This window comes from Aegilops tauschii, chromosome 2 (genome assembly GCF_002575655.3).
Source record: "Aegilops tauschii subsp. strangulata cultivar AL8/78 chromosome 2, Aet v6.0, whole genome shotgun sequence".
Taxonomy (NCBI): domain Eukaryota; kingdom Viridiplantae; phylum Streptophyta; class Magnoliopsida; order Poales; family Poaceae; genus Aegilops; species Aegilops tauschii.
In genome coordinates, this window is record NC_053036.3 from 287,656,313 (window position 1) to 287,667,007 (window position 10,695).

Genomic DNA, 10,695 nt, shown 5'->3' on the forward strand with positions numbered 1-10,695 from the left:
AAAGAGCCAAATGGACTTTTCCTATTGTTTACTGCCAAAGAATCATAACTGATAAGTGGCAGTTTCATTCATCTAGCCATGCCAAATAATGAAAACAATGTTGAATCTGAAAATTTAATAATACCATACACAGTTCCTGTTTTATAAATTTGACTGTTATTATCTTTTCACAAACTTTGATGTAATATCACTATATCAGCATCGGATTTCAACCTTTTGTAGTCTTTATTTCACATTTTTTACAAGTTAAAACATGCTATGACAATATAACAACAAACCAAGACTAGATAGACCAAGATACATGATCACCACTGAGACACTGTATTACAAGATCACAATCTGCTATGATGGTATATATGATGATAAGGTCAAATATAATTCTTAGTAACAAATAGAAAGAATATCAATGAGCTGGGTATGAGTCTGCCTTGAAACTAACTGATGTGCGAAGAAATGCATAACTGAACCAAAAACAATTCCATATGAACCCCGCAGGTTGTTATGGAATCAGTGATATTTAAAGTACCCCAATTCTTTGTTAAATACACAATTAATTTGATAAAAAATTCACAAAAAGCATGCATTCATGTAATCTTACCAACAGGGAGTGGGTTGTTCCGCTCTCCACAGACAATGCAATGCTGCCTTGAACTACAAAGATAAGCCTGGAAATAAAATGGGAGCGCTGGAAATCTCATTAAGGAGGTGATGATAATTCCAAGTCAGACAAAGAGAAGGATGCTGACAAATGAATTAATCCCTCCGTTAATCTATGTCTGAGTGTTTAACTAGCAAGTTAAGCATTGAACCTTTCAACATCTTTCGGTGGTAAGGCTGATTTTGATCCATCTGCATAATGCAACAAAGACCTTAATAGGCTGCTTTTGCCAACAACTTAGTTCCAGCAAAATAAATATGACATATGATGATGTACAAGAAAAGAAAGGACTTTAAACTGAGCGCTACCGAGCTTGGCAATTTTGGCCCAAGAATGTAGTACATATCCAGATGTACAAAAGTTGCTTAAGTCATGTATGAATATATATAAAAAAGTTAGAGCTATCATTATTGTTCCCATACATGAACAGAAATACTAGATCCAGTAAATAAGCATCTTGTCATCCAACTTGATGTTTAGCAACTATATTGACTAGTATGTTGTCTTATGAGTTGATATATGCAGTTACTCCCTCCGTACGACACTTATTTTGGAACGGAGGGAGTACATATGATTATAGCATTCTTTGTAACCACATGACAGTAAATGGGATAAACAACACACCTTGCATGTTTGCCAAGTACATAGTGAAGTGTGCACCAAGAGCTGGGCTAATCAAATATGCTCCTAACGTGTTGGTCCTAGAGAGAATAAACGGTTGGTGTTAATATAGCCACATAATTTGCATAGAAATTAGAGTACACGGGAAAGACAGAGCCTTACCAATCAGGCAAAGGACTGAATACATGGCTTTCTGGTGTTATTAAAGCATGATCCTTTTTGTACACACTACGTGTGAAGCCAGGTAAATCTGGAGATCCACAAAATGAACAAAATTAGCATTAACTGGACAATGTATAAGAGCATCCATCTTCAAGAAAATAAAACCATAGCTTAATAGTAAATGATGACGAAACTCTCGAGGCTTTAAGCCTATGCATATAGACAGAAGCAATAACTGGAATGAATATATAGGATTCTTAGCAAGGGTGTGACAGGACAATCTAAAATTCATAGCTGGAAGACAATCTAATACAATTAAAGTAAACAAGATGAACTGGAGAGATTGCAGATGGTATCATTCTAGTTCTAGTCCCATAAGAGTGGAATATGAGACACAGTCTGCATGAACAATCAAGCAGTACTTAGTGCACAGCTCAATTACTCAAGGTCTCAAGTCTCATCAAAGAAAAAACCCATTAAGAGCATCTCCAACAGATTACTAAAAATTTGGTGCCCTAAAAACGATTTTAGGTGAGGAGAGAGAAGGTTTTAGGCCACCAGAAAAGTTTTTTTCTTTTCTAGATGCCCTAAAATTTGAAAAATGAACTAAAAGCACATAAATTCATTGCTCGAACTATAATACGAAATGTTGCACATTAAACATGAAACGACAAACTTAAACACTACCACTCTCATAGATCCCTAGCAGTACATTGTGATAGACCTAACTATACGGCGTAGCGTGATGCTGGCAGTAGTCGTCGAAGTCCTTATCAGAGGAGATGTCCATCACCCCGGTGCCGGAGGGGCCGGCCTCGTATTAATTGGTCGTAGACCTACCCGACGGCTTCACCTCCTCCTCCTCCTCCTCGAAGAGCTCCATCTCGAGCTGGTCGAACAACTCATCGACCTTGGCTTCGATCTTGCGATTCTCCTCCTCCTTATGCAATTTCTTGTGCTGCGCCTCCTCCTCGGAGTATGCAATGTCTAGCGCAAGGAGCTCCAGATTGGCGTCAATGAGCTTCGCTATATAGAGTGCATCGTCGGCCTTGGCGTTGTGGCTTCTCTTCCTTATGGGAAGGCCGATGAAATCCACATACTCGGCCTCCTCGGCGAAATTGAGCACCGCCAGTGCCGGAAGTACCGGAGCGTTCTCACGTCATACGTGCTCGCCACCAGCTCCGCGGTATCAAAGGTGCCGAGCCACTTCATCTTCCCCCATATCGGGGTTGCAGATCTCCACCGCGAAGTGGCACGACGGCCAACGCCACACGCCATGGTACGGTGTGGAGCTCGCGGCTGGCAGGCGCGGAAGCAGTGGCGGCTGGGAAATCTCCCACGGTGATGGCGGAGGAGCTCGGCAGCGGGGAGGACGTATCCGGCGGCAGGGAAGACGGGGGTGGCCGGATTCGGGCAGCGACGGCGGCGGCTGTTGCGGAGGCTCGGGCTGGCTGCAACTAGATGACGGCTGGATTCGTCGGCGGGATTGGCCGGCGGGGTGGCGGCGATGGCGTAGGGCGGCCGAAATCGGGGACGACGACAAGGTAGCTGCCGGGATTAGTTTCAGCGGGGGCGATTGGGTTCGTGTGGCAGTATTTTCATTTTTGTGGCGGCCGCTAGAGGTGTTCCAAATATGCAACACTTGTAACAAAATTTTGGGCCTGATGTTAAAAATGTGGGGCACATATAGGTATAGGGCATCATCTGTTGGAGACGGGTTTTTTTTGTTGACCCAAAGTGACCCAAATGGCAGTTGTTTGGGCACGGCGGTTATTTTACATCATATGTTGGAGATGCTCTAAGAAGAACAATGGAACAAGATATTCGAACCTGGTTTTCCTCACATATGCACCCATGACACTATTGCACCTACCATTTGATCTAACATCATCACCTCCACAGTGCTACCAAGTCATAAAACCACCACTAAATTGCAATCCCGCATCCAGTGGAAGAGGTTGTATGATCTAAAAATGTGGAAAAGGAGTGGCCCCTATTGCACCACAGGGACAACATACAATCATTGATATGACTAATAATCAAAATATCCTTCTAATTTCCTTGGTTGTATACTTAGTAGTATTATAGTTAGGATGCATCTGTTTTCCAAGAGCTCGCTATTTGTGTGGACCATCACTATCTTTTTTTCCGGGAATACGCATTGTTGCGTATCATTGCATTGATAGGGTAGAAGAGTGACAAGCGCGTACAACAAAAAAGGGTGGGGAGCAACTCATCGAGCTGTACACAAGCTGGCGGCTCGAGGAGTGCGAGATGAGCATGATGGAGGGTGCTCAGCCTCGACTATCACAATCGATCAGGTTACAGGGATAACAATCTGTAGACCGTTGGCGCCCTCACAGGCCCAAAGCTTCGCCTCGTCCTTGACCACCCGCAATAGCACCGCGTTAGACGGCCGCTGCCCATCAAAGACAGCGGCGTTGCGATGTTTCCAGGTTTCCCAGGCAACGAGCACGACAAGGGAGTTGAAACCTTTCCGCAAACCGGCCGGGCAAGTGCCGACCGTGGCCTCCCACCACTAGAAGAATCGTGCGGTGTCGCTGGGCAGGGAGATTGGCAGTCGACACCATGAGAGGACCTCATGCCACGTGATCCGGGAGAAAACGTACCGGACAAGCAGGTGGTCAATAGTCTCGAGCTCCTGGCCGCATAGCAAGCATGCGGGGTCGTGAGGCAAGCCATGGCGTGCTCGACGCTCGGCCATCCAACAGCGGTCAAGGGTAGCCAACCAGAGGAAAAACTTGGCATTCCTGGGCACCCAAGTTTTCCAGACGAGGCGCCAGAAGGGCGCAATGGTGGAGCCGGAGAAGAGGGCGTTGTAGGCCAAGGTAGCCATGTAGGATCCACTGGCCGTCCATTTCCAGGTGACCGTGTCAGGGCCCGCCGACAGCTGAATAAGCTGGATGCGCTGCCACAGGCGAAAGTAGTCTATCGTAGCCGCCGGTCCGGGGAAGCCATGGATGCCGCGGATCCAGGATTGCTGATGTAGCCCGTCGCAGACCAGACGCTGGCGCCGCCTACGCCGAGGAACAAGCGCAATGATGGCCGGTGCAATCTCAACTATGGATTGGCCATCCAGCCAATGGTCGCACCAAAAGCGGCAAGTCCTACCGTCCCCAATGCGCCAGGTCATGGAGGCCCGGAAGAATTGGTTCACTTCCTCATCGATGGGAAGGTGCAGGTGGCTCCAGGGTAGCTCCGGGTCAGTCACTTGCAGCCCAAGCCAGCGCGCACGAAGAGCGATGCTCGAACGGTGCAGGTCGCGGATGGCGAGCCCATCGAGCGACAGGGGTCGACAGATCTTCGGCCAACTCACAAGGCAGCAGCCTGGCTTGGCGTCTTTGCGGCCGTGCCAGAGGAAGTCGCGCACGATCCCGGTGATCTTCTTGAGAATTGACGGGTTGAGGGGCATGGCGAGGAGAATGTGCACGGGCATGGCCGTGAGCACATGCCGTACCAGGGCGAGGCGCTCGGCGCGCGAAAGCAGGGTGGCCTTCCAAGTTGCCAGCCGCTTGACCATCTTGTCAACCAGAGGGGGGAGGGCCGTGGCGTGGGTCTTGCGGATGGAGAGCGGCAGACCGAGGTACTGGAGGGGGAAGGTGGACACCGTGCACGAGAGTGTTGAGGCAATGCTGTCGGAGACCTCGGGATCACATCGGATAGGTGTGGCCGAGCACTTGAGAAAGTTGGTGCGTAGGCCGGAGGCGTCGCCAAAGACGCGGAGCAGCTCACGAATCGTGGCGAGCTCTGGCGGGTCCGGGTGGTAGAAGATCACCACATCGTCCGCGAAGAGGGATATACTCGACGGGGCATACCTAGTGGTTAGGCGTTGGAGCATGCCGGAGGCCACAGCGTGCTGAAGGAGGGAGTTGAGGGAGTCGATGACCATGGCGAAGAGCATCGGAGATATCAGGTCTCCCTGGCGGAGCCCATGTGCGTGGTCCACGGGGGGGGGGGGGGGGGGGGGGGGGGGGCTGATTGCCGTTGATCAACACCCTCGAGGAGGCCGTGGAAATCAAGATGGAGATCCATTCACACCACCTCCAACCAAATCCGAGGTCCAGGAGCGTTTGCAGGAGGAAGGGCCAGGACACTGTGTCGAAGGCCTTGGCGATATCAAGCTTCAAAAGGATACGCGGCGCCTTGATGTTGTGCAGGAGGTAGGCAGTTTGCTGCACGAGGAGGAAGTTGTCGTGCACACTCCTCCCGGCGATGAAAGCACTCTGGTTCACCGAGAGTGGACCATCACTATCGCTCCATCAGTTAAATTAGGGCGTAGAATGTATTCCCTCCGTCCCATAATGTAAGACGTTTGGTTTTGTCATGCCATGTATGATGGCGTTGGTGCTTATTGTGACACATGACTACTTTATTGAGCGAATTGATACATGACTGCATGAGTGATCATCATATAAAAAAAATCCTATGGCCACGGGCATCCTAAAATCAGGGGCGATGGCGTAGGGCCGCCAAAATCGGGGACAGCGACAAGGTAGCTGCCGGGGTTAGTTTCAGCAGGGGCGGTTGGGTTCGTGCAGCAGCGTTTTCATTTTTGTGGCAGCTGCTGGAGGTTTTCCAAATATGCAACACTTGTAGCAAAATTTTGGGCCTGATGTTAAAATTTTGGGGCACATATAGGTGTAGGGCATCATCTGTTTTTTTGGCCCAAAGTGACCCAAATGGCAGTTGTTTTATGTTGGAGATGCTCTAAGAAGAACAATGGAACAAGATATTTGAATCTGGTTTTCCTCACATATGCGCCCATGACACTATTGCACCTGCCATTTGATCTAACACCATCACCTCCACAGTGCTACCAAGTCATAAAACCACCACTAAATTGCAATCCCGCATCCAGTGGAAGAGCTTGTATGATCTAAAAATGTGGAAAAGGAGTGGCCCCTACTGCACCACGGGGACAACATACAATCACTGATATGACTAATAATCAAAACATCCTTCTAATTTCCTTGGCTGTATATTTAGTAGCATGCATCCATTTTCCAAGAGCTCGCTATTTGTGTGGACCATCACTATCGCTCCATCAGTTAAATTAGGGCATAGAATGTATTCCCTCCGTCCCATAATGTAAGACTTTGGTTTTGTCATGCTATGTATGATGGTGTTGGTGCTTATTGTGACACATGACTACTTTATTGAGCGAATTGATACATGACTGCATGAGTGATCATCATATAAAAAACAACAACAACATTTTCTATGGCCACGGGCATCCTAAAATCGGAAAATCTGAGTAGGGGGCGACACGGCGCGCCCGAGTGTGGTCGTGTAGATGTACAGTACCTTGCAAATGCACGGGTGCGAGAGTGGGACTGGTGACCTTCGAGTAGAGCGGCGGCGACTGAGAACAATCGTTTGACGGTTCCGCCGAGCAGAACCCCTCGCCGGCGCCGGCCGCCGCTGCGCCCCCGAGGGAAGCGAGCGCGAAAAGGAGGAGGTGGTCGCCTGCGGGGAACATCTCGCGCAGCGCAGGTGTGCTGCAATGAGCCCGCGAGGTTTTGGGATTGGGACAGGGGTGGAGGAGTTGGTTGGAAGACGGCGAAGGAGGAGAAGGCCCGTCGCGAGAAGAGCCGGAGCGCACAAATTTATTTTTTTATTTTTATTTTTCGAGAAATGCCGGAGCGCACAAGTGGGTGGGTGGCGGCTACTTCGTAGAGCCCACTATGATGACTCGGTTTCCAAGAGGCCTTTTTTTTTTGAGAAGGTCGGCTCTTTATTAATCGAGCAACATAGTTACATAGAGTCCTCCGGATACAAAGCGAAGTAGAATGAAAAACACAAAGACCATCATAGTTCGAGTGAATTGCAGAAAACATCGACATTGAAGGCTAGGTTTGCAGAAATCACAATTCTACAGTTTTGTGCCGAAAACCTCTAATTCTGAGGCTAATTTTTGGCAGAAAACACTAGTAGTCGGCTTAGGAGGTTTTAAGCACGATTATGACAGGGGGTCCCACTCGACAGGGCGATGTGGCAAAGAAAAAAAGCTAATTACACCCTGATAGATTCGTGATTTGCAAAAGGACCCTTGAAAAAAAAAGCAATCAGGTCCTCCGTGACCAACGTCTCCCACTGGTCCGGCGGTGGACGCCCCTGGCCACTTCCTCTCCGGGCTGCCACCATTGAGAGCCGGGGGAAACGTGGCGTGAGGCCGGGATGGACGGTGAGCGTGGTCGACGCCACTGCTGCTCGCGCCCGTGCGGCGGGCATAGCTACTCGCGTCCATCCGGTGTGCCTCCCCGTCACCTAGCCGGCGCCGATGCAGGTAAGAAGCAAGGGCGGCGGCGGCTTGAGCTCCGGTCGTGGTGAGGCACCCTCCCTCACCAGTCACCACGCCAACGCGGGCCAAGGAGCGGGGATTGGGAGGCCGGCGCCGAGGGGAGGAGGAGGAAATGAGCTCCTTGCAAAGAACTTGGCGCCGACGAGCTTTTCTGCGTGGAGACGTTGAACTCCGTGGTCGACACGCAGCCACCGCGGAACCTGCGGGGCGGCGGCGGCGCGCAGCAACGGGTCCGCGACGAAGGACTTGGAGGCAGCGACGGGTCCAGGTACTCACCGGTGGACGTCAGAGGCGCGGCTGGACGCCGGGAGCAGACCGGATGTGCACACCGGGGCCGAGCTCGGCGGCTGGGCAGCAGGAAGACGATGCCAGATTTTTTTGTTTACTGCACGAACCTTATCCTCTTCAGTCCTTTTACAGTTTAGTCCATGCTATTTTTTCTATTTGTGATCTGTTATATTGTGCCACGTCACCCTATCCAGCAGGACCCTCCTGTCATAATTATGCTCAAAACGTCCTAAGCTGGTGACTAGTGTTTTTTGCAAAAAAATAGCCTCCGAATTAGTGGTTTTTGGCACAAAACTGTAGAATTGTGATTCCTGCAAACCTAGCCTTCAATATCGATGTTTTCTGCAATTCACTCTCATAGTTCACACAAGACTTAGCTAAATCATGAGCTAGAACATTAGACTGCCGACGAATATGCTTGAACAGCACCGAACAGATGCTCGACGCGCCATGTTGGATGTCCGACACCACTGAGCCCACAAGTGAACTGTAGCATCCCAAATTTTTAATTTGGAATGTTATACATTAGATCATCATGCATAACATATTGTATTGCATTTTGTTTTGCGATCCTAGAAATTCTACGCAACTCGAGGACCCACAGAGAGAGTTGGGGATTTCGTTATTTTCATATTTAGGGTTTTCTCAAATTTTGAAAATAGAATCATTTGTTTTAATTAATTTTCTCTCGGAAAATATTTCATATCAAAATATATGAGAGGGGATAAAATGACTTCTCCACAAATAATGAAATATTGGAGGAAAATATTAAAAACAAATATTTGATTTTATTTGGATTTCATTTGATTATTATTTGAATTCGGAAAAATACGCGTTTTTCAAAATTGCATTTAGGCCCCAAATAAATGTTCATCTTGTCCGGCTTGATTTTAGAAGTCGGGAAAAATTTATTTTGGGATTTTTGGAGTCCGTTTAGTATTTCTTTTATTTGTTTTTCTGCGCGAAATTATTTAAAAAAACGCGAACCGACCTTGGGCCGTATTCGGCCAGGACTCCGCCCGGACAGGCCTTTATAAGGCGCGCCCCCGAGGCCCCTCAGCCCAAGTCGCCCCCGCCGCCGAAAACCCTAACCCTAGCCCGATCCGCCGCCGCCCGACGCCCGACGCCGGAGCCCCCCCGCCGTCCCGCCGCCGACCCCGCCGCCCCACCGGAGCCGCCCGTCGCCCCGCCGAGGTTGACCACCGCCCCGCCGCCGGCGGTTTTCCTCGAGAAAACCGTTCGGTTTTCCGTCCGGTTTTTCGTTCGTTTTTTTTAAACCCTAGATCTGTTTTTTTTGGTCTAGTTTATTTAGCGAACACTCGTTCATTTGTTCGTTTTAACGAACGGTTTTCGTTTTTTTTCCGCAGACAGCGAACGTTCATTCGTTAGGTTGTTCATCCGTTTTCTTTTCTGCGATTATTTCTGATCACGATTTCCGATCTGTTTTTCGTTCTAGTATAACTTTTCGCTCGTTTATCGGAATCAGGCGATTCAAGCGCCTAGAGTTTCGTCTCGAAACCCTCTTTTCGTTTAACCAACTCAAACAAGTTTTTGCTACTGTAAACTTTGACTTAGGCCCAGATTAGTAAACGAAGATTGTTTCTTTCGCCGTTTGACTTTCGTTGCTTCGTTTGATTTGATTCTTTTTGCAAACCGGAGTTCTTAAGTTGAACTTTCTGGTTAGATCTTTTATTTGAGTTTTACCTATGCATTAGATGAGTGCTTATTGTATGCTTGTTTGTTTGCGATAGAGTACCCGGAGTGCGCAGCGTCCTACTTCGAATCTCTAGGTTTCAGGGATCATCAGCAAGGCAAGTAACACTTTGATCATACCTCTTTTCATACCCAGTTTTATTGCATTAGATCAATCCTCAAACAAGTGCATGATTAGGATCTAATTAAATTGTGGGTATCGGGAAGTAGATGAGGTAGTACCTATTACCTGTTTTATTATCAACCTTTGGGAGTTACTTCTACGTTTGCTTATTGCTATGCTATGCTAGTAGACGTGGATTGGGTGAGTGTATCCATGACAGATGTGAGATTGTTAATTAATGGTTTACTTAAGGTGACAACTTAAACACACATCTGGGTGGATTGAGGCACCTGGGTATTCCAGTGATTGCCTTTTTTTTTATGGACCACCACCCAGGCTCAAAGGGATCATGAGATTATTCTTAGAAACTTCCGTGTGCAGCCATATGCTATTATGGGCTCTAGCATAGTTGATTAAGTCGTGTGAACTCTTACAGTGGTAGACTAGCAGATGTAGGGGAAAGTAGGTGTAACTGTCTACCCATCGTAAGGTGCTAACGCTTCTGAAAGACTGTGTCTCGGTCATCCGTTTCTCAAACACCATGTAGTGCGAGAAATCCAACGTAGGAGATCGAGTCTTGTGGGGAAAAGTGCACAAACCTCTGCAGAGTGTACAATCTAATCATGGTTAGACGTGTCCCCGGTTATGGACATCTTGAGTATCTAGTTCTTGGATTATCATGTGAATCTCATCATCTTATACTTAACTAATTTTGTTGGGTTGTTAATGATTACTTTTAATTGGGATTGAGAGGGGGTTTACCTTCTCAATATTTTTAACCAACTTTGTAGTTAAATAAAAATATATTCCTTTGCAGAAGGGAAAAAT

General features: G+C 47.9%; 1 protein-coding gene across 2 annotated transcripts in view; it reads right to left on the reverse strand.

Annotated features, from left to right (window-relative positions):
- LOC109763127 (probable (S)-ureidoglycine aminohydrolase) overlaps nt 1-7,119 on the reverse strand; it is a 28,757-nt gene extending 21,638 nt beyond the window's left edge. Inside the window, exons 1-5 of one of the 2 annotated variants that reach the window (XR_002232834.3) lie at nt 6,767-7,119; nt 1,442-1,529; nt 1,283-1,359; nt 810-849; nt 599-665 (exon numbers count right to left, since the gene is read on the reverse strand). Coding sequence is in view for 1 of the 2 variants with exons in the window: in XM_020321983.3 (XP_020177572.1) it covers nt 599-665; nt 810-849; nt 1,283-1,359; nt 1,442-1,529; nt 6,767-6,941 (447 nt within the window). In the remaining variant the exon portion in view is untranslated. The remainder of the gene's footprint in view (nt 1-598; nt 666-809; nt 850-1,282; nt 1,360-1,441; nt 1,530-6,766) is intronic. The other variant, XM_020321983.3, reaches the window with a different exon arrangement.
- Nucleotides 7,120-10,695: the final 3,576 nt, after the last annotated feature.